The sequence below is a fragment of the Sphaerodactylus townsendi genome, linkage group LG04 (genome assembly GCF_021028975.2).
Source record: "Sphaerodactylus townsendi isolate TG3544 linkage group LG04, MPM_Stown_v2.3, whole genome shotgun sequence".
NCBI lineage: Eukaryota > Metazoa > Chordata > Lepidosauria > Squamata > Sphaerodactylidae > Sphaerodactylus > Sphaerodactylus townsendi.
The window spans coordinates 101,771,540-101,795,951 of NC_059428.1; the positions used below are offsets into that span (position 1 = coordinate 101,771,540).

General features: G+C 42.3%; 1 protein-coding gene across 3 annotated transcripts in view; it reads right to left on the bottom strand.

Annotated features, from left to right (window-relative positions):
• The window catches only part of TMEM255B (transmembrane protein 255B), a 74,360-nt gene that overhangs the window by 21,333 nt on the left and 28,615 nt on the right, over nt 1-24,412 (bottom strand). For all 3 annotated transcript variants that reach the window (XM_048495519.1, XM_048495518.1, XM_048495517.1), the window contains 3 exons: nt 21,528-21,617; nt 11,447-11,527; nt 2,745-2,830 (listed from right to left, as the gene is read on the bottom strand). In XM_048495519.1, coding sequence (XP_048351476.1) covers nt 2,745-2,830; nt 11,447-11,527; nt 21,528-21,617 — 257 coding nt within the window. The remainder of the gene's footprint in view (nt 1-2,744; nt 2,831-11,446; nt 11,528-21,527; nt 21,618-24,412) is intronic.

Consider the following 24,412-nt stretch of genomic DNA (forward strand, 5'->3'; position numbering starts at 1 on the left):
TCTCACTGTCTGCCCGCCGAGGTCCAAAGGGGCGATAAACCAGTCTGTTAACTCCGTCAAAGCCGCAGTCTCGGCTATGGAAAGGAGCGTCCCGTCACCGTCACCGCCGCTGCCTCCGCCTCTGCCCCAGCCCGCCGAGGCGTCTCACCGGGAAACACGCCGGGAAACACGCTGAGAGCTGCCAGAACCCCGCCGGGAGCTGCAGGGGGGAATTCTCATTGTCGCTGTCGTCCACCCCAATTCCAAGCTCCCCCGTTCGTGATAGCGAGGCCCCCTCAATGCAGCAGATGGAGCCAAGGCAAGGGCCGAGGCCACGGAGCAAGCAACACAAACAAGAGGCGAGACACACGGAGCGCAAGGCTGAAAGGAGTGAGGCAGATTCAGGTACCTCATACCGCAGTCGTTCCAAGCTTCGTGTAGTTGTTTGATAATTAAGTTATTAGGTTAAGTTCCACAGTTGTTTAAATTCCAAATCCAAGGTAGGCGGAACTCTCTATAGGCTAAAAATCCTAACTAAAGCTCCAGGAGGGAGTCTAAATAAAACTTAGTGTAGGGGAGCTCTGCTGCCGAGCTCCGTCGCGGACGCCATCTTAGCACCTTAGCACCTCATGTCAAGAGAACAAGTAGTAGATCTTGCAACTACCAGGAGTCTGTCTACAGTGGACTGGAAAAGCAGGGTGAGGTGGTATACTACAGGACCACAAGGTGGCCAAGGGGCCCCAAGTTTCCTAACTGTATAAACTGTAACAAGATTCAGGCACTACAGAGCCATGCAGAGTCCTGCCACTGAGGTAAGTTCCAGCATCCATGCTGTGTGAGGTGATGGTGGCAATGGCGCCGGTGCAGGGGCCACTCTACTTCCAACGCAACTTCGCGTCCTCCCCCTTTGGATTGATCACTGAGTTCAAATCAGACAGCTTGGAACTTCACTTTGCAGCATTAACAGTGACCCTTGTCGCTACTGTGAAACCTCCATACAGCCAAATTCAGACTTCCTGATCATCATTCGTATCACCACAGTCACATGACTAGGCCATCACAAAAGGTTATTCTGTTCAGATGTTTCAGTTTGTACAGAATGCAACAGCTTCCATCCAACTATAGTGGCTCACCAAAAGCACATTACAGAAATGACTAGCTACATAGTCACAATTTAAGGTCCCAGTTTTGTTTGTAAGGTTGGTCCCTTACTTAACAAGGGCATTTTCACATGTGATGTTTCATTGGGTTGGCACTTAACTTGCAATGTGAAAACAATCCCAGAATAGCTTGAAAGCCATTTGATTCTTCTTATACCCCACATTCACATGTGGCATAAACAGAATTCAAGAGGGTCAAATGCAGTTTTGAAACATCAGCCATAGGAACTGCTCTCTGTGTCCAACCCAGCTGTGTAGAATCTCTTCTTGTATTTACTACTTATATACTATTAGACCAGTGATGGCGAACCTTTTCGAGACCGAGTGCCCAAACTGCAACCCAGAACTCACTTATCTGTCACAAAGTGCCAACAAAGCAATTTAACCTGAATACTGAGGTTTTAGTTTAGAAAAAATGGTTGGCTCCGAGGCGTGCGTTACTCGGGAGTAAGCTTGGTGGTAGTCAGTGGCTTTGCTTTGAAGCAGCCGTGCAACTCTTCCAATGGGTGAATCACGACCCTAGTAGGGTTTACTCAGAAGCAAGCCCCATTGCCAGCAACTGAACTTACTCCCAGGTAAAGGATCACACTTTAGTTCTTCGCATGAAAATCAGTGGGGTTTAACAGTGCTCAACAGGGTTACCTACACTGCTTCCCCAAAACTAGGTCTTAGGTTTAATGCTAATAATCGATCCCAGCGGCCCAGGCCAGCCTAGATGTGTGGGGGGGAGGGCGACTCTGTTTGCGTGTGCCCACAGAGAGGGCTCTGAGTGCCACCTCTGGCACCCATGCCATAGGTTCACCACCACTGTATTAGACACAGCCTGTAGGAAGTCTCAGAAGCAGCTCCACTTGGCAATTCCAAAGCCTAAGAATTCCTATGATGACAAAAAGTTTGATGTGAGGGAGAGGTGGAATTTTAACAACTATGTTTTCTGTTAATCATCCTGGTTTCTAGAGTAGGATGGATTAGGTGTAAATAATTAAATGAAAGTGTAATAGAATGGAAATGAATTTGAACAACATGGAAAAACTGAACTTAGGACATTCTGGGTTGAAATTATGAATCAAAGCCAACAGCTTGATGGCAAACGAAAGCAATCAGTTTACCTAGGGTGTGTGAGATGGCAGAATAACCCTGTCGGGCTATTTTTCAACTGGTTTTTGTCTTGGTCTTTTGAGAAACATGAAACATCTCGTACTAGTGCTGGCATGCATATTTGTGTGGGAGGAAGGTTCTGAGCAAAAAGATTTTAATGCACAGTGAGCAGGAAACAAGCCGTTTTCTGCTTTTTTTCATATTGAACCAAGCCAGCAGAATTTGATATAATAGGCTACAGTGGTGCATTACACTGGATCACCCACTCTAAGGGGATTGAACTATTAGGAAGCTTTATCTGCAATTCCTCTCAGATCCCGTGGAAAACATAAATGCATACTTAAAAAGGCAGAGTCTTTTTGTTGGCAGTTGGCCATTTCTTAAGACAATCAATGTGAAACATTCCTTGGATTATACCATGTTGGTTTTTTCCCCTTGAGGGAGTGGAAAAGGAAAATCTTAGACTGGCAGCAGCTTTCTGACCTGCAGTTGTCTGTAGGTACTTACTTTTCACAGTTGTACAAGTCACAACAGTAGCATGTGTTGCTTTTCACTCTTAACTGGCATTTACTGTTTAAAGTGTAGCACGTCACCTAGAATAAGAGGTGAAAGCAAGAAGTTCAGTTCTCCCCTGCAAGTATTTACTGTGGCTGGGTGGAGGATGTGAAAGAAACATAAGGACTTCTGGGTAATTGTGCCAAACACTGCCTCTCAGCCAGGTGACTCACATCACTTTCTACACCCCCCACTGAACGGCAGTCTTAGGCACCATTTTAATAACCGGTTCTGTCAAAGTGGGGCGAACCTGCTGAATCCCACCACTGCTTACAAGGCATTTGGGGCCACTGCCCTGGGCTGGCTGAACCCCCCTCAACCACTAACAGCCTTGTTCTGCTCCCAGTGGAGGAGGAAAGAAGAGGAAGAGCCAGCAGTGCCTGTGCCCATGACCCACTCAGGACTTAAGTAGCAGCCTGCTCACCAGCTGCTGCAAGCACCCGCCCGCCCACCCACGTTGAATAGAGAAAGGTTTACTCCTTTCTTGACCCTGATTGAACCTTTGCCCAGAACCCAGAAGCACTAAGGTTGCTCTTGCCCCTTCCTCCTTTGGTCAGTTGCACAGCTTGGAGGGGTGGACAGGGTCAGCAAACCACAAGGGTTGGTGGGATCCAATTGCAATACTGGAAGGGACTGCAGGCAGGTTGAGCATTCAGAGGAGCCATTAGCCATGTACAGATCTTCCATCTCAAATGCATGTGCAAAAAAGGAGCAGCAGTGGCATAGTGATTAAGAGCAGGTGCATTCTAATCTGGAGGAACCGCGTTTGATTCCCTGCCACTTGAGCTGTGGAGGTTTATCTGGGGAATTCAGATTAGCCTGTGCACTCCCACACATGCCAGCTGGGTGACCTTGGGCTAGTCACAGCTTTTTGGAGCTCTCTCAGCCCCACCTACCTCACAGGGTGTTTGTTGTGAGGGGGGAAGGGCAAGGAGATTGTCAGCCCCTTTGAGTCTCCTGCAGGAGAGAGGGGGATAAAAACCAAACTCTTCGTCTTCTTCTTTGTTTAAGAAGATCATTTTCCCATTATTAGAATGAACTCTACAAGCACTCTTCCTCTCTATTCAGGGGAAGCAGTCACAGTAACTTTGAGTGTTACAGATTAATATTTCTTCAGACCTTTTCATTTATTTTAGTACATTTGAGTGAGACCATCAATTGTTGGTTCCTGATTAAAAGAAGTATATAGACGATCTCAATATTGATATGTTAGTCATGTGACCTAGAAATGGGATGTGGACAAGTACACTATAGGAACAGACTGAGAACCTTCTCAACCAAGTGAAATACATGGACTTAAGTGGGCACCATTTCCCCAGGACTACATTCAAACACCCTAATCGCCCAGTGGTGCCTTCTGGAAACGGGAGCCTGAACAGATACCTGAACCTCCCTGCTCACAATAACTTCTCATTTACTTTAGAGGACAGAGAAAGCTCTGTTTGTGCAAAGCAATGTATGTATTGAACGGCCCTACTATGCAGCAAACGAGAAAGCCGCCTAATGAAGATGTTCACAAAGCTCAGCGGTGGAGCAGTGGCTTCATCTACAAAAGATGGGCTTCTTTTAAACTATTCTGACATTTTCATCAAAACTTCAACGATGAGATTAATATGGGCAAAATGAATGGCATTCAGTATGAACAAAATAATTATAACCTAACTGAAGTGCAAGATTTGATTTTCACTGACACTAACAGCCCAATCCAGAGGGGACAGGGCTGAAAGGAGTTGAGGAAGTGGTATGGACCTAAACTGGTGGAAGTCCCCCCCCCCACAGCACTTACCCCAGCAGAGGGGCAAATCTGCTGGCAGGCAGCTGTCTAAGCCTTCCAGGATGCTCCAACATGGTGCAGAGCACTGGGTCAGCACCCAGCACCCTCGCCAGCCCCATTTTGGAGGCATTGCCAGGAGTGGAGCCAACATTAGTCAGCTTCCACCATGGCACTGCCCAGGAGTGGCATAAGTTCATTGAGCCCAGTGGAGGGCTTTTCAGCAGTGGGGAGACTTTTTTTCCCTTTTTGCCTCCCCATGCTGCTGAAAAGCCCTCTGGAGGCAGCAGGGCAGCGCTGCAGCAGTGGCACCCCTGGCTGCCCCAGGGCTGTGGATTGGGCTGCCTGAGAGCTAACGCCCTTTATTTTTATGCCCTGACTCTAAGGCTCATTCCGCACATGCAGAATAATGCACTTTCAAACTGCTTTCAGTGCTCTTTGAAGCTGTGCGGAATGGCAAAATCCACTTGCAAACAGTTGTGAAAGTGGTTTGAAAACACATTATTTTGTGTGTGCGGAAGGAACCTAACACAGTTGTTCCCTTCTAAGACCATTGACTTCAAAGGGCTTCAAAGGGTGTAACTTTGCTGTAAATACTCTTCCCACTCCCCAAATTCAAAAGCCAAATGATACTCACACTTTGTTCATTCAGCCAGTGGCGTAGCGCCAAAGGGACAGCGGGGGTGACACACTGGGTGTGCGCCCCTGCGGGACATGGTGGGGACATTCCAGGGGCATTTGGGGGGCATTCCAAGGTGGGGCGTGGTGGACGGGAGCATGGCAGGGATGCAGGGCGCAGATCTCCTTTCAACTGAATGTAACAGTCACATTGCAATATTAATGCTAACACAGATAGTATCTAATGTACCTGAATCACCTAGGTTGACTTGAGCTTGAGAATATGAAATGTGAGAGATCTTTGACCTGCTCGGATTGTAAGAACTCTTTTCTATTAGTATATACATATTTTGACCCAGAACTTAATGGTTATGATGACCATTTTTGCACAGGGCTTCTCCTAGAGGCAAGCCCGCCTTCACTTCAGGGGAAGATTTTCAATTATGCAACCTTATCTGAGTCTGATTTTCATTTGCACAACTGTTGCAATGCCCAGAGGCATAGCTCCAAGGGGGCCGGGGAGTGCATGATGAACCGGGCATGAGCCCCTGTGGGGGTGTGGCGAGGGCGTTCCAGGGGCATTCTGGGGGCAGGGCAGGGGCATTCCAGGGTGGGACAGGGGCAGAGGACGCACCAGTACACCAGGCACTTTCCCCCCTTGCTACACCTCTGGCAACACCACTGTGCTTCTGATGAATGAAAGGATGGATTTTCCTGCTGGGAGCAAATCCGTCCTTCCCCTCTGATTTGCCTGAATTCTGAACTTGAACGAGTGTGCCACACCTGCCTTGGGTTTCCCCCCCTCCTTCTTACCTTTTCCCCTCCCACAGATGGGTACATTCCTCTATTTCTCCGCATACTTTCCACCATTCTGCTGCCGGCTCCCTCATTTCCTTCCCAGCATTCCCTGTTTGGCTACTGCTACCGTTGCATCCATATAACAAGCAAACACACCATCACAAAATCACAAACCTTGAGTCAGAACCTTCTGTGGCTCTTTGTGTCTCTTTTCTCTGTCCTCCCCATCCCCAGGGGCACCCCCCCCCATTTGCAAGGCTGGATCCTGGCTTTGCAAAAGGGGGGGGGGGCAGCAGGGTGCCTGTCAAGATGGGGAGGATGTTATAGTAAACACACAGGGCAGTGGAACCTAGAAGATTTGATACCAAAATCCCCTTTTCCAAAGAAACAGTGACAAAAGAAAGATTCAGATCTCGTGCGCATGCACCCACAACCCAAATGAGAGTGTTGTTTCAATGCTATGCTAAACCGCTGGTTCAACTGCATGTAAATGTTTTTTAAAACACCCCTACGAACGACATTACAGGGAAGGCAGAATCCCTGGGCAGGAATTCTCTGCAGAGAGCTGAATCCTCTGTAGAGAGTAAGTGAGGCTGCAGATACTGAAAAAACTATGGAGGAAAGCGGGAAAGGGGGAGTGAATAATTGATCCCAGATGCACCAGGGTTTGGGAAAAGCTTCAGAATGAAAGAACACAAACCTGTTTATAATGACACTCCATGTACCATGATGAGCCTCTTTTGAAAGCTATAAGCCAGCAATGACTAGTCATGACCAAGAATCCTATTGAATGAATGGGATTTATGTTAGGCATATAAGCCATTCAATTGTTTTCAAAAGGACTTAGCTTTAACTGAAATTTGCTTAACTGTAACCTTTCTATAATAATCAACCTAATGGATTGGATTAGTTACAGAATAATCATTCACTATTTATATTTATTCTGTATGCTTAAGAATCTATATCTATGTCTCAGGGGCTAGAACATGGGCCTTTAATCCTTTGTCTATTGCAACTTTTAATCATTTCACTAAGGAAGATTTAAAAGCTGGTCTTGTCTTGTAAAAACTATTTTAAAGAACTCCATCTGTTTTATTTTTCTCTCCTGCAAGAGCAGTGGAATAAAATATGACAGCATTTACAGGAAATCTCCACCCACCAACCTCCTCTCCCATGCCTTCTATGTATTTTTAAAAGGAAACTCGCTTTCCAGCAAATTCAAGACTGATAATCCTGGCAGCTTGATAAAAAGCATTTGATGAAAAGAACTAGCCAGGAGTCTGGATTTAAAATAAACAAAACCAAAATTAGTAAGCTTACAGCACTCGCTTTAAAGTGCCCACAGCACTGCATATGAAGGGCTGTCAAGTCGCTGCACAGTGACCCCAGCAAGGGGCTGTCCAGGCAAGTGAGAAGCAGAGATGGTTCACCATTGCCTTCCTCTGCAGAGACTTCCTTGGTGGCTTCCCATCCAAGTACAGACCCAGCTTAGCTTCTGAGATCTGATGAGATCAGGCTATACCAGGCCACCTTCCCTCCCACAGTATTTTTTAATGAAATTATTTTTTGTTTTAAAAAAGAGCATACTGAAGAAGAGGGAGAGTGAGGGAAATGGAGAGACTGCTTCTTTTTGCCGAGGGCAAGCTTTCACTTACTGATCCTCGATGCTATCAATAGTGGATTAAAAATGAATTCAAATTCTTCTACCTGTCAAATTAAAGAACTTCTGGGGAGGCAAGCGCTAGACCCTGTCTGCACCAATGCTGGCATATTGTCCCTTTCAGTAAAGTGTAGCTGGGAGCTGCTAGGAATTCAAACCGGTCGAAGCGCCATTTTCTCTCACAGTATTATACTGAGGTACAAAAACCTAACCAGTCTTTTATGTATAATAATGCCAGGTAAAACTAACCCAAAACACAGAGGGCTTTTGGGAGTTTCTCAAGGGCTGACCAGGATGAGTCTTCCCAAGGAAAGGATTTCATGGTCATAGAGAGGCCCCTGGAAACCTCTGAAGCAGACTCTTGCCCCAATACAGTTATAACAGCCAGTTCCTTTTATAACAGTCCTTTTCAGCATGAGTTAAGGAACTTAAAGAATATAGTCTTTTGGTGTCTGAGGGCCAAACTGTTTAACTGAAATACATTGAACTTGAAATACTTTAAAGGCTGAAATTGTTTAAACTTGTAAAATTAGTTAACTAAGATCCTTAGTAGTCAATACAGTGGTAATTTCATGCCAAAGAAATGGACCAGAGCCTAATTCAACAAAGAGCAGGGATGGGTAGAAGACTATCAGAAGCACATCACTGGCAAGTGGGAAGAAATACTTGAACCTTTCCTGTAGCCACACTTTCCTACTCCTAAACTGCTTTGTCACATCAGAGCCGCACAGGAGGTATAGCCTGGCCTGGGATCCAGTAACCAATTCCCTACGGAGGCCACAGGGCCAGGCAGGAGGAACAACCCAAGGGCTATAGTCACTGATCAGCTGCTTGGCAGTGTTGCTGGGGGACAGTGGGCTGCAGCCAGGGCAGCTGATGATCCTTCTGCTGCGACACTCCAAGGAGGGTCATGGCATCTCCTCAGGACGTTTGTCACCAGAGTCAGTTCCACTGGTTCCAAGGAGGGTCATGGCATCTCCTCAGGACGTTTGTCACCAGAGTCAGTTCCACTGGTGATCAACGTCTGAACACTTGCGCTCTGTTTGTCTCCACTCTTGAGACTCAGGCAGAAGTGCCAGAGAGGAGGAAAACATCATGTCCATGCCTCCAGCTGGGTTTCTTCCACTGCCCCTGGTGGCCCCAGTTGCCAGACTCTCCCTTCTGGATGGGTTCAGCACGATCCTGGATGGGTTCAGCACGACCCAGGCTGCCTGGAAAGCATGCAGCTTTTCCAGAACAGTAAATGCGGTCATCTGGCCCAAGGGAAAGAGGGCCAGGAAGATAGAAGAAGTGGCTGACTGGTAAGAAAGGATTGCTCAGCGGCTGAAGCTGTTGTGGGGAATGAGGAGGAAGGGAAGTAATCTGCAGAGCAGGGGGTGCCTGGTGAGGGATGTTGTTTAGATGGAGTTGTTTAGATGGATGCAGCGCAAATATAGTCATCCTTTGGGAAAGCATTCATCACTTTTCCCCTTGCTGTTTTCAAGGCATGTAAGCAAATGGGATTGGCAATCTGAAAGAAAGGTCTTACTGGATCAGGCCAAGGTCCATCTACGTCTAGGAATCCCAGCTTGTTTAACTCCCTTTAAAAGCAATACTTGATGATAATCAGTGCATTTTGTGCTTGTAAGTTTCTTTGTTATGTCATTACCAACACTATCTTTACTATGCTGCAGGTGAATCAGTCTGTCATTATTATGGCCATTCAAATAGTATCGTAATGGAAATTCAAAGTTAAACTATCAAATAATCATAAATACTCCTCTGCAGAGTATATCCACATGTAGAAAAACATATTACTTAATACTCATATAGACCCAATAGTAATGTTGATAGGCTAATTCAGACTTAATAGGCTATGTTACCTTCATTATAAGGCTCAAATATGTTTTGAGGATCCAGACATTTTTTTCATTAATTAGGGAATGGCTCTTTTGATAGTAAAGGGACGCATGTTTGGAATTCTCAAGAAGAACAGTTTGCATTTTCATTTCACCTTTTCTTTGTTTTCATTTTACCTCCTGCTACTATAATCATCATTTTGGAAAACATATGCACCCACAAACATTATTTCTTTGCTTAGACAAATCCACTTTGTCTGGGCAGAATGAAACCACAAGCTACATAACTGAATATACCTTGAACTGAAATTTGTAACAGGAAACATTGAGCACATTTGGATTTGTCTGTGTAACCCTCAAGATCCTCTGTTTCAAAGAACATATCAAGGGCACTGCAAATAGGAAATGGAAGGAAAGTACAGAGATTTGGAAAAGGTGGAACAAGAGATTATTAAATAACTGTAGAGAATAAAATGGGTTCTGGAACTGATCTTTATTCTCTGACTTCTAAGATTTCAAAATATTCTGTTAATCCAAAATCACAAGAGTGAGAAACTTCTCAGGATCTCAAACTGTGTATCATGCAGTATTTTTATGGTTACGCAGCAATCCAGTCAATGTGAGGAATCAAAAAGCAAAACAAAACACCTGTGTATGAACAGGAGCCTTGGGGCAGCTTAAAATAGGACTGAACAAAATACACATGTATTTTTAGAAGCTTAAAGTCATCTTTAAAGAAATACCCATTTAAATGGAAAACCCTTTTGAAAAAAAGAATGAGTCTCTCCCTAGGTCTATTTATATATTGCTTAAAGAGATCAACAGCTAAAAATAGACACACACTCACACATATTCCTGGATTATATCAGAGTATAAACCAACTCATTTGAAGCCAAGTAATTTGAAGCAATGTTTGCAATTTAATTCTGTGGTATGTATATTTGTTTTTTGAATTTCACAGTCATGTGCAATAAGTATTTGAATCCGGTACCAACAATGAATTCAATATTTTCCAAATTACTACTTTTTAAAAAATCCTATCCTTTCTCCAAAAACATCTGTGGGTGATGGCCATCCTGTCAATCATATGAAATAAGTTGATCTCAGAGATAGTAGTAACTATCCCAATTAACCAAATGAGAGTCATGTCTAACTAGACTTCAGCTCCTGAAAGCTCTTGTTCAATGTTCTAGCCACCATCTCACATTATAATCTCAGTTTTGATTTAAAGAACACAGTTCCTTGCCCTCAGGGCTCTAGAAACAGTCTTGAATGTATGTGGACTATGCCTGAAAAATGTCAGAAGCCAGATAAAGCAATGTAGACAGCGGGGATCCGATATAGATTCCTTTCCCTCTTTCCATGACAAGCAGAACTAACTAAGCAAAGTAAGGAAAGATAAGCAAATAGGATCGGTGTGCATAATTTCAATGTCACATTGTTACGGAATATAGCTTTTCTTGGTACAGAGTTTCAGTTTACTGAGTATACATTCAGAACAAACTACAGGCTGAAAATATGCTGTGTATAAAACAATGAGTCTGCTGTCTAATATTTCAGTCAAAAGTCCATTGCCACGGAATATCCCTGCTGTGGGCTGAAGAATAAAAGTGAATGGAAATGAACATATTTATCTATTTAGATATTTATATCCCAGTTTTCTCCCCAGCAGGAGCTCAAAGAAGCTTACAAAATCACTACCCCCTTCATCATTTTATCTTCACCATTAACACAAAATGTATACATTTTTGGTTTGTGTCAAAGCATTACAACACAGAATTATGGCTTTCAGGCCAGAATAAACCTATTAACGTAGATAGTTAGTGAGTCAGGTGGCTGGGGTGGGGGACATTTATCTAACGTATGTATTCCAAGGAACCGTTACTATGGAACATGAATAGCTTTGATATATATGTTCTAATAGCAAGTTGAAACATGAACTTCCCATTTGTAGAGTGGCAAATCAAACCTCTGTTTGGTAGGCGTCATAGAGGAATCCCACTCCGCTTGAATAATACTGGCACCTTTTATTATATAAAGGCCTAGGCTCCTGAAAGAGAAGAGACAATTACAACAAGATATTAAATAAAGCCACCAAGGTAGATCTATTCACATTTTGTGAATTGAGCTTTTTTAGTGTTCTTAGGGTTGTATTATTAAAGTCTTATTTGCACAGCACCAGGGCAGCAAATATAACTTCATCTCCTCTAATCGAATGCTTTCAAGCCTCTCTGCTGTTTTCTTGCTAGCATGTAGTAATAAGTTTATTGTCTTGGCCACAGGCCTTTACAATCTCTTCATACACAAACATAGTAAAATTAAAACCAACACAAAAAACACCCCACATATACCAATGCAGCTAAAATGAACTTAATCAGTTCTGATACAAATATCCCTGGAAATGTCTGGAAAAGTCCCTGGAAATTTCTGTGAAAATAGAGGCCAAACAGCTTGTGATACTCAGTCACGTGCAGTTTGTCTGACTTAAAAAAATCAAATGCAACCACAGAAGCTGGTGCTAACTAAACCTGCCCTCTGCTTTTTGCTCTGAAACAGAAGTGATACAGGCATTCATATGTTTCTCCTTAGGTGTGGCCAATTTTAGCACAAAAATGGCCAAAACACTTGTTTCTTAGACTTTGGAATTTGGTTGGACCTTGTACCTTCAGCCTAGCCAGGTAACATCTGTATTACTGGACTAAAGAATGATTGTTTGGGGTTAGTTTTTAAATTATAATATTTTTTTCTTGCTTAGAACAGCTCTTAGGACAGTTGGGTTTATATATACAAATTCCTGTCTGTACCACGTAAGAGGCTTTGAGTGACATTTGGATGTAACTATGTGTCATCTCTGGAACTGAGATGTATTTCTTCTTTCAAGAATGCAAGTACTGGATTCCAACATCTCCAGCAATTAAATAGTATGTCCGTCAGCATCCAACATGACTGGGGCTTTTATGAGAACCTGGCTTTTTTCTTACTTTTTTCCTTTGTAACATCTGATTGATGAAGGTTCACACAAGGGAAAAATGTGCATAATATTTTGTGTTTTTAAAAGGTATTACATGGATCTTTTTTCTTGTTCTGGAATTCGTTTGGACCATTATGCCTGTTTGTAAAATGCTGGGTGACCTCTCTCATAATCTATCAGTGGGTAATAACCAGGTCTGTAACTATACTTTACACAGGGGATTACACTGGAAATATTTATGACAAAATAAAAAACCAAGCCTCTCAACTGTGCCCTCTCTTATTCTTCATTCCTTCTGTGATTTTCTTACAAATATCTCTAAAATTATTTCTTTCCAATAAGCATCTGAATAAGGGAGCTCCAACTCATAAACCCTCATGCTGGAATAAATATTGTCAGTCTTTAAGGTGCCACTGAACTTCTGTTTCATTCTCTGCTGTACTAGTGGAGGATACTGCTGGGTGGCCTTTTCACTCTCCATAAGTCAACATACAACCGGCAGAATCTCTATAACTAGCCAGACTGCAGCACTTCAAATAAATCCAGTGTACATTGAAATAGCTTGCCACTTTGTTACATCAGCTGTAACATAAGCACATTTACCAATGTTGCTTTAAAAAATTTAAATCAACCATGAAAGAAGTGTGCTATTTTTAAGTGTTAAAATCATATTAGAAAGAGCATGTCTGCCCTCTAGAGGAAAGTGGACATATTGTCTATAGAAATAACCTATTACAAAGCTTGTATCCTGGAAAACATACTAAAATTTAGTCTGGTTTGGAGATTTACATCACCTTCCTAACTAAAGATGCAAAACCCCATTAGAATTTCACTCAAAAAAACAAAACAGATGTGACACAGGAGATCCATAAATCACTTTTTAAAATATGTGTGTTAAGAGCTATTATGAAAGGTTGCTAATTTTATAAGTGGCAAGAGTTTTTTTAACATTTTCCACATGTTGTTTCCTCAGTCTAAATGCTCCTCAAACTTTTACTTGTAACCTACACTTTTGATGCCCTTTATGCTGTTCGCCAATACTTTTATTTCCAAATAATGAGGGACTGTAATTTATTCTATTAGCCTGTCTAACACTACAAAAAGTCCACTTTGCCTTCCTGGTATAGACTGTCTAATTGAAAAGACTCACTGACAACATTAGAAGTGGTTTTCACTAAAATTAACAGATGCCTGTTCCTACACATCTATATATATATATATAAAGCTAACAGTGTTTTTGTTGATGATAGTATACCTTAGTAACTGCTGGGCCAATTCCTCTGAAAATTTCCAGCCACTATAGTCAGCCAGGCAAGAGTGTTTTTAGATGTTCACATTCCTGACATTTCACACCTGGCCCAGGTAAACCGCCTTTTTCCTGGCGCTCCCTGGTGAAGGACATGCAGCTGCCTGTGTGCAAGTGTCACCCTTAGAATGTTCGTGCTGCTTAGAATGTTCACTCAGATGGCCAGATATGAGCAGTGGAAACAGTACATAGGCAGTAACTCAAGTGGAAGTGAAACACATACACACACATACAAACAAGGGAGAGGGAAGGGAGGGAGAGTGAGGGGTGGCATGCAAGGGAAGAGAGGGAGGGAGAGGAAAGGGACGGAGGGGGAGGCATGCAAGGGAAGAGAAGTGAGAGAGGGGAGACAGTGAGGGGTGGCATGCAAGGGAGGGGAGGCAGGGGGCCCAGCATCTTGATATGACCCACCACCCTAGCGGAGGAAAAGGGAAGGGAAGGAGGGGGAGGGGTGGTATGCAAGGGAAGAGAAGGGAGGGAGGGAAGAGAGTGCGGGGAGACATGCAAGGGACCACAATAAGCCACAGCAATGCGTGGCCAGGCCCTGCTAGTATATACACAAATCTAACCATGTGCTTGTTCCTCACGCCCTAACGCGGAAACGGCTGGATGGATCACCCCCAAATTTTGCCACGCCGCTGGTGTCCATTCTGGGCAGGTTTCTGGACCATCACTGGGCCCCCAGGTCACACTGGAGCCCGGTAAAACTCACATTTAGGGAAAGCCACGGCAGACCAATGGGTGGCCACCGTATCACAGGGATGGACCAATGAGGGGCCACCGTATCGCAGGGGGGCATACCTTGCCCACCTTCACCGTGAGCGCTCCCGCAGGCCAAGCCACCCTGCTGCAGTGTTCAAAGCAAAGGCTCAGGAAACCACCAGTCATCCTCTCCCCTTCCTCCTCCCTTCCGCGCCACACTCACCACCGTCAGAACGCCGAGACAAAGCCATCGAAAATCACCGGGACAGGAAGAAAGAGCGTGCCAACCCAAGCTGCTTGGAACAGCCGGTACGCCATTCCCCTTCCTCCTCCCTTCCCTTCCTAATCCCCCCCCCCACAGAAAGCCACAGCGAAGCGTGGCTGGGTCTGCTAGTTATAATATATACAGTCTTCTTGAAAAGATGGTGGTTTCTGCAAAGTTCAAATATAATGGGCTAAGGAAGGTATTTGTCCTGTTTTGGAGAATAACTTTGCACAGGGCTCTTCCCCAAAACTGGTTCATATTTCCCTCAACCCAGGTTTTACAAAAATTACTAAACTAGCAATCTTTTTGGAGAAACTGAAGGAGTCACAGCAACCAGGACTGTGCAATCGCTTCCAGGAGGGGTGAAAACTCCAGTGCGAAGGCAAACAGGAGAAACTGGGTTCATTAATAACATGTTACACAAGTTATTATTGTGCTGTGCAGAAACCACCACAGTTATTACTAAAGTAGAAAATTAGCATCCTCTATATACCCTGTTCAAGATAAAGATGACAAGAGATTTATGAATTCATCCGCCATTTTCTGGATCGTCTTTGTTCTAGAATGCTCAGAGCATTATAGAACAAAGATGGGCCAGGAAATGGCAGATGAATTCATAAATCTCCTGTCATCTTTATCCTGAACAGGGTATAGTTGGAGGTGCAGTTTTACATTGAAAATTCACATATGCAGCTCTTCACTGAAACATCGGTCACCTAAGACGCTTTAGAATATTATTTCCTATTATTTAAGTGGTACATCAAAAATAAAATAATTCAAAAATAGACTACATCAAAAATAAGATCTAAGCCTTTTGAATTCGAATGATTAGTTTTAATTTTTTAATTTGTCATATAAGCCAGGCAATTAAATGACTCACACAGGATTGAAATAGTATTAAAATAATTAGCTACAATTTTACATCATGCACCACCATGGAGAAAGAAAATACATCTAGTGTTTTCCTCCAGAGTGGCTGGGTAAATTTAATCAAAGCAAAGTGCTGCATGTTATCTGAGTTCAGTTTCCTATTACCTTATTTCTATTTTTACAGAGGTCTCTCTGCAACTGAAAAGTACCGGTATCTGTTTTTCTTAAAATATATTAACAAGTTTTAGTAGAAAAAGGGCATATATGAGCAAGAAAGATCAACATAATGCATACATAATGCCTGAAACCCCTACCAAGTCTGTATTGATATATTTTCTGCCTGAACATTTCCTGCTATTTCAACTTAAATCCACCAGACTGCATAATAGTAAAGGACAGATCAAGATGCTCAAATTGGGGCTAAATTCCTGTGAGTGAACATTTTTGAGAGACAAAAGAGATGTGGGAACCTACATGTTCTACTTTCCCATGTATCCTTTGTGCAAGTTTTGCCCAATTTTGCTTCTGTTTGCTACGCCTTTTGAAAACTTTTGTGTCGTTTTTAAGAGGTTTGTACAATACAGTTGACAGTGTTGTGAGTGCTTTTGTTTATTTACTTTTTTTCCCACCTGTCCAAGAAACAAAGCAAAATACAATTTTAAAAAATGATCAGTTTTCCAGGAGCACTACAAAATTGTGGTAAAGTGTATCTACCCTTCCTTAAAATCTTGGAAAAACAGAAATGCCAAGTGCCTAAAAGGTGTCAGGCAAGCCTTAAGGGGAAGGAAATTCCATAGGTCAAGTGCCACTGCTGAAAAAGCCCTGACTGCTACCTGCCTCGACTCTGAAGGTAGGGGTACAGATAGCAGGGCCTTTAAAGTGGGCTGCAAAGATTAGGTCCTTTAGGTCCCCACACCTCATGCCATTTAGGGCCTTTTAGAAAAGAATCAACACTCTGAACTGTGTCTGGAAGCAAACGTTTGATTCAGAGAAGTTGTCAGCCCTAATTAAAAAGGCATTTTTATAACTTGCACTATGAAAGGGAAAAAAACCTTTTCCCTTTCATAGTGCAAGTTATAAAAACCCCTACCTTCAGACCTTGATGTTTTTTTCTTTCTGTTGAACAGTTGTTCAGTACCTGCTGTTTTGAGCTAATCCTTTTTTAAAAAATCCAAAGCAACAGTATTTTTCAACCATTTCCTGAAATGATTTAATTACTTACTTACTTCATTTACTGTCTACCTTTTTCTCTGACTCAAGACAAATTGAAAAATTTAATGTGTATAGTACATACACATTGCAAAATTGCAAAAATGTGTATAATACATACAATAAATACAAAAAAATTGCCTACAGTTTTTTCAGACATGAAATCTAAAACACTGTCCTCTTTATAAAAATGCCCCCCTAAAAACAAAACAACTTGAAGACTGAAATTCAATAATATTTAAGGTATGATAAATGGACTAGCAAAAATGCCCAGAAGTAAACAAATGATAAAGATTCTAAGTCCTTATTAGGTCTCTCTAATAAATAGAAAATGTTAGATTGGGATCTATTATGTAATATGTACTTAATATAATGATGGGTAGATTTCTTCTTTGATGTAATCTTGTCTGTTTTCTATTACTTCTTTTGCTTTTTTCAGTTTTAATATATGAATATGTTAAAAAACAATTAAAATTAAAAATGCCCAACTTAAAATTAAAAATGAATAATTCTATTTTACCCTTTCTACAGAATGATAAAAGTGTGAGAGCTTTTCTGACCCCCTTAGGGACTCTTCCACCGGGCAGAAGTCACCACAGAGAATGCTCAGATTTGGGCAACTGGAGATCTTGCCCCTTTTGCAGTTTAGCACCTTCAATAAATTTCGCTTAAATGAGTGAAGCTGTTGCAGTAAAACCTATCAGGAAAGGGCAGCCTACAGACATGTGGGCATTATATCAAGGAAGACTTTATATAGCCACTTCAGAGACCATGGCTAAAAACACGGCTCATAAATCTTTAAAATAAATAAAAATAAAAACACAAACACAAACTCTTGACAATGCAACAAGAGAATCCCTCACAAAGAGGAGTTAACAGCTTTAGAAACTGGTGACTGTTTGTCAGTATCTCTCCTTCCCTTTATCTAGCCCACCCCCCTAAAAAAAGTGATGTGAATAACAAAAGGTCCATATCTTGAGTGGTGAGTTAAATCAGTCTGCATTTTAAACAGCAATATACCTGTCCTATCAAGCTCAGCAGAATTTGCCCATTGCTTTTTCAAGGCAGAGTCCACACGGGCCAAAAACAGCGCCGTCCCTGGGACGCTATTTGCACAGCTGCCACCGGGGAGGAAACGCTGTTTCCCTGCCTCCCCCAATGAGCAAGGCTTTTGGGAAATAGTATTTCCCTGCTGGCAACGGGGAGGCACATCCATGCTGTCCTTCGACCCCGAAGGAGCCTTCATGGGCCATGGCCCCTCTGGGGCCACTTACACCTCAGCATGTGAACGGCCCCGGGACTCCACCGGTATCATATATGCCGGTGGGAAGCCACTGAAGGGGCCCATGCAGAATCTGCCCAACAGAAGTCATCAATACTGGAATGATTATTAATTATCCCCTATGGTCACCCCACAAGCTTTCTCCCAGGGCAGCCAGCTGTGCAGAATTCTGACTGCAATAAGAAGTAACCATGGACCCTTTTCCTCCTACATACAGAATGGCTTTTTTTGTTTTAAAATATATAATTTTAAAAAGTATACACATCTGTAATGTTGCTAGCTGCAGCCAGATCTTCACATAAGTTTCTATGGCTATAAAAATAAATGCTAACCTATGGTAGATATGAGAGCTTAGCTCCATTCTTTAAATAGATATCCCTTTACTGATTGAAAGAAGTAGGTACATTGTTTTTTAAAAATGTGTTTTTCCCTTGATGGAAGAAGAATCATAAGTCAAAACAACTCTTTTCTATCAAAGAATAAACTGCTTTTGTTTTGTTTTTTACAAGGATATCAAGTTTTCAATGTAAAAGGACCAGATCTACTACTAGGTAATAATACACCTTCAACAAATATGATTTCCAGATAATGGATTTCTCCAATATCTATATTTTTGTCTGAACTAATATCATTACAAAGTACTTTCAGTAGTATTTGTTTTATTCGATTGTGGTGTTCCATTTTTTATTTCTCAATTTTTAAGTGACATGTGGTTTTGAATATACAAATGCTGGAATGAACTTTAACACAGCAAATTGCATCCCCATTATGATTTCTCAAATGAGACGGGGTACTTTAAATCAAGCCACTTTTCCATCAGCTTCTAATTTTATAAGTGCTGTTATCTAGAGATTTCTATTAAGTGAAGTGTTTTTCCTCTGGTGGGAACAAACAACCTAGTTATAAGAATCTCTGGTGATCTGTCTTTCACAAAAGCATTTTGACAAATTTATGGCATCATCAAAAGGGAAAGAATTAAAGTGTTTTTGCTCTATTTCATCATATCCCTTATAAACTAGCCCCCTCGCCCTGAAAGCCCCCTCGCCCTGAAAGCATTAAGAAATTTTATTGTTTCTGTTAGCTTTTTACAAAAGCAAGTAACAAGCAGAATACATTCTTTACATTAAGAGACTGGAAGATGGTGGCAAACACTGATAATGTCTGTATTCCTGTCTCATTTGCATCTCTTTCTAATGAAATCAAGGTAGCAACCCTTATAAGATGCCATCTTCTAAAATTTCACTGAGCTTTAAGGGTTATGTTATATCTGAGGGAGCAGTTCTCTGTTACTGTAGTCTGTCACTGTATATATTTCATGATATATGTTTCATGAGCCCTTCGGGCAAGGGCGGTCAAAAAATTTAAAATATAAACTAAAATAAATATAAATAAATATATTTCTTACCAAATATTTTTCTCATTATTTTTGACTACTGAAATTGTATATGTGCACAAACTATTTATCTGCCTCTCCATCTTACTAGAATAAACAGTAGGCAATCTATTACTGTGGAATCTTTAATTATTCCATTGCAGAATTTGGCAGACCTTTCTTAGATATCTGAATTTTTAAAAAAGATTGCTGCATAATTTCAGAGATATTTTGCTTAATTTATACCCCATTTTTCCTCCAATGGGAACCCAAAGTGACTTGTAGCAATCTCCTTTCTTACATTTTATCCTCACAGCAACCCTGTGAAGTAAATTAGGATGTGTGCATAAGGAAGGTTATTGCGGGCCTTTTATAAACATAGATGATTTTAATTCGTAAGAAATACATATGTGTCTTTGATACTTAGCAGTTTTCTATTTAGTGACCCCTTTATTTCTTTACCTTTTTAGGTACTTAATTCAGGTTAACAAAGGGTGATTTCGCACAGGCCCAATATAATAGGTTCAGGTACTTTTTAAAAGCTTTATGGGGAAGAAGTTCCCACAGAACTCACCCCCCAAACACTTCTAACCCATTATATTTAGGTTAAACAACGGTCGCTAAACTTGCAACTTTTCCCCTTCAACCCGGGTTTCAGATGCTTCCTGCTTGCCTGCAACTATGGCAAGCAGGAAGCATTCTATATGCCACTCGCCTGCCCCCGCCGTCCACCATTATGGTGGATTCCCCAGGCGTCCACCATTAGAGTGGATTCTCTAGGCGGCCGCCATGTTGTGCTGGTAAGTGGGAGAAAGGGATACTTGGGTGCATGGTTAATAGAGAAACACAGCATTTCCCTGTGAACCATGCTGTCTCCTGCCAAGATTCCAGCGATCCCAGCTGACCCTGCACCGGCCATGTAAATGGCAGCACAGGCAGCACAGGTTCACTCAACCCATTAGTGTTTCTTGTGCAAAATCAGCCAAAAGGTCATAACATGAATGTGGCTTATAATAGAAAAAAAACAGGGATGAGGAACTTATGATGTTTATAAACAAGTGATACTTTGTAATTCAAGATGTATCTAAGGTGGTTCACATACGAGTGCTGATACTTTTATGTCCTGAGATTGATTTCACACAACTTCTTACAACTTTTTCATCTAAACTGGACTGAGGTCACTCTTTTCATTGGAGCTATTTCCCCTTATACACTTAGGGATCACCCTCTTAACCCTTGAGCTATTTTTCTTTATAACTGGTTATGCATCCTTCTTGATCATAAACGAGTGTATTCCTCTCCCTATGGAGGAAAATCCTCTACTGACAACTTGAACCTCAGTCAGCAGTCTCTAATTCAGTCAGTTGACAACTCTTCCTCAACTATCTGTTCCCAACTGTCAGTCTTCCCTAATTGCCACCCTCAGAATTCCATTCAAACTCTATGTCAATCAAGGAGCTCTATAACCTGGAAAACTCCTGAGAATGTAAAAGCTATCCAGGTCAGGGTTGCCACAGTGATTAAGGCAAGAAAAATGCACTGAAGGCTGGCATCTGGAATCCCCACTGCTGCTGGGACGTATTACCAGCTGCAACAATACTGAGGCTTCCATAGGGAAGTGCTGTCATGTGGAAATAACCTCTGTTACAGACCTCAGCTTAGATCCAGTCCAATATATCTTTGGGTGGAAGCATTTTCACTGTAGAGCATAATGTTCTCACTTTCTACTTGTGTTGCAGCTCAAAATATCCCTCAAAATGCTGCTCCAAGAACATCCTAGGGGTTATTTTGGGCTGCAGTGGAAGGTGAAGGTGAGAAGGTCACAGTCCATGGGTAGAAACACTTCGGCCTTCAGAAATGCCCAGCCACTAAAACACCGCTACATTTTCAAATTGAGTACAGATTAAAGTTGTACTATAGGACTAATAAACAGAACGTATTTTCGTTTTCAAAAAATAATGCAGTAAATAAGTAAACAGACTTCAACAATGACCAGACGTTCTTCCTGTCTACATGGCATAAGCATTTGTGCATTAACCAAGTAAGAATAATAATAGTGAATGACATACTCACTATGTGTCGTGCTGCAAACACACCATCAACTATTGCACAACAGAAAGCTGCTACCACCCCAAAGCTGATGAACACGATGGATGCTATCAGCTAGAAAGAGAAAAGCAGATTTCATTACGTGCTTTGGGCAACAACTCAAACATAATTACAAACTAAGTTATTTTAGCATTTGCATCGCTTCCTGCACACATTTGTTCATTTGATTACAGATTTACTGCAAAGAAAGAGAGAGAAAATGAACAAGGGATTATGATGCAGAATTTCCACCAAGTGTTAAGCACTTTTAACTGGCATGTAACCTAGTATAGGAAAAAATCTTTGATACTACATTTTTGTGCTGTGAGTCTTAACCATTATGTAGCAATTTAAAATGTTTATGGAACAATTTTAAAAGTTTAAATGGACAAATTATTATTGTGAGTAAACATGGGACAGTTGTGTTCCAATGCACTAAATGACCTTGGGCAAGTTCTTTAGCCACAGACACCCATTTTGTAAAGCAGGAATAGTGTAAATCTTCTTTATGTGGTCCATATTGGTGCTAGACACATCACGCAATCAGATTAGCAATGATCTACCTGTGCAATAAAAACAAGGCAGGAATAAGGTGGTAGAATTCTGGAGAGCCAGAACTGATTGTCCATGTCAGACAACAGATGTGAGGGAGGGGTTCACCTTTTTAATACAATTAATATTTCCCTACATAAAATCTCTCTGCATGTAGAAATATAGCACTGCTGAGAATAAACTGGGTTAGATGTTCTCTCAATTATAGGGCTTTTAAAAAAATTGCAGGGAGATATTCCAATAAACACAGTCAATTCATTTTGGTTATAGTCCAATGACAAAAACACACAAATCCAACATCACAGATCTTAGAACATAAGTAAATAACCTCTTAAATACTTAACCCTTTTTCATTCCAATGCGGCGGCTGGGTTAGTCTATTGTAGCAAAACAAATCGGTGAGAGGCACTCAAAAGACTAACAACAGCCCTTTCCCCACTTTCCTTAAGCCCTGCGCTACTCTCCTAAAGTTGCGCGGGGGTTCAGCTGCCCTCCCCACTTCAGGGGCGGCAAGAACGCAGCCGCCCCGACGCTGCTTCTCTCGCGCCCCCTCGAATTTCTGGCGCCTTTTCAAATGGCGCCTTTCGACGACCCCACGCAGAGCGCGGGGTCATGGGGATGCTGGAGTGCGCGCCAGGAATTGCGCACGCCGGGAATTGCCCGCAGCAACCCTCGGGCAAAGGTGAGTGGGGAAAGGGCCAACATTTATTCCAGCATGAGCTTTCATGAATCAGAACTCACTTCCTCAAATACAATAGGAAGAAAGTTATTTTCATTTTTACAGAAAATTAAAGAATGAGAGGGAGCAGTTCTCTCTCTGCTTAGTTCCTCCCTCATGAGTCTGATTCACACAAGCTCATACTGGAATAAATGTTGTTCGTCTTTAAGGTCCCACTGGACCTCTATTTTGTTTAACCTTACTTACAGCTCCATCCACAGGCTGGCGGGCTGGCTGCAGCACCAGGGTCACACCACCATGCTGCTCCCAACGGGGCTTCCTGGCTACACCACCAAGAAGTCCCATTGCAACTCACCCACTTTACGCCACCAACTGAGGTCCCATAAGTTAGGACTCCCAGCTGCCGGCATAACACAGCAATTGGGTGGGAGGAAGCCAACTAATGTCAGCTCCTCCCCAGGCCATGCCCCCGGCCCACCCTCTATATGCCAGCACAGCATCTACAGCCACACTCCAGCGCTGGGGGAGGGTGGTGCTGCCCACACAACAGCAGGATTGCCCTCCGATCAGCATAGTACCTCAGGGAGGGCATTTTTACCAGCCACTTCCCCTGCCACTTCCCCTGATGGTTTAGCCCCTCCCCCTTTGGATGTGGCTGTTAATCACACCTTAACTGCAATGGATTTTGCCAGTGACAATATCATATTTTATCTGTACTTAAAATAAAATTTTAAACCACCCATTTGGATGATATGCCAAAAAGTCTAGAAATCCAAGGCACCAACGCATTAAACTGAAGCTCAGAATAAAGACTGTAAGATAATAATACATGCAAAACAGAATCTACAACTTTACTAGTACAAAGACATACACTTTCAGATTGACAACTTTCCTTAAATGTGCCTCCAGCAAAACTTATAGCAGGGCATGCAGTCTGAGATGTCACAGCCTACTCTCAGGATTTTTACATGTTATTCCAGTGTGCTTGTAGAGATCGCAGTTATAAAGTGATGCACCCATATCTCAGTAAGTTTGCCTATATTGATGACAACTGAGATTAAAAAACACTGTGCATGAAAGCAGTTCTCTAATGACAATTTGTATAATCTAACTATAATTTGATGATAATTGCTGTAGTTCAAGACACATCATCTAATCAACACGAATGTTCCCATGCACTTCATAGGAGAAAACACAGGAAAAATTTGAGTACTACCATGATAATAAGTTATGTCTCCTTCCCAGCTTTAAAGTCTTATTAAGCCCTATCAGTCGTTCCAGTCAACTGCCCAAAACCGTGCCCAGGACAAGCACAACTATGTGGAGTTCAAGGATGGGGTGCGACTGTTCCACTCTGGGCTTGGCTGGGTTGAGCTTTACATTTCAGGCTTCAAGTTTGACCCAGCCAGGCTGAGCTCAGCAATAAACTGAGTGCTGGGTCTGAACAGCTACAACTTTATACTATTGGCTCCTCACAAATTTCACCTGACCTTCAGAGGTAGAGTTTGACAAATGGAGCCAGCAGTATAAAGCTGGAGTCAGTCAGACCCAGCATTCACTTTGAGGCTGGGCTCAGCCTGGCTGGGTCAAGCTTTAACTGTGAATCAAAGCTTTATACCAGTGATGGCAAACCTTCTCA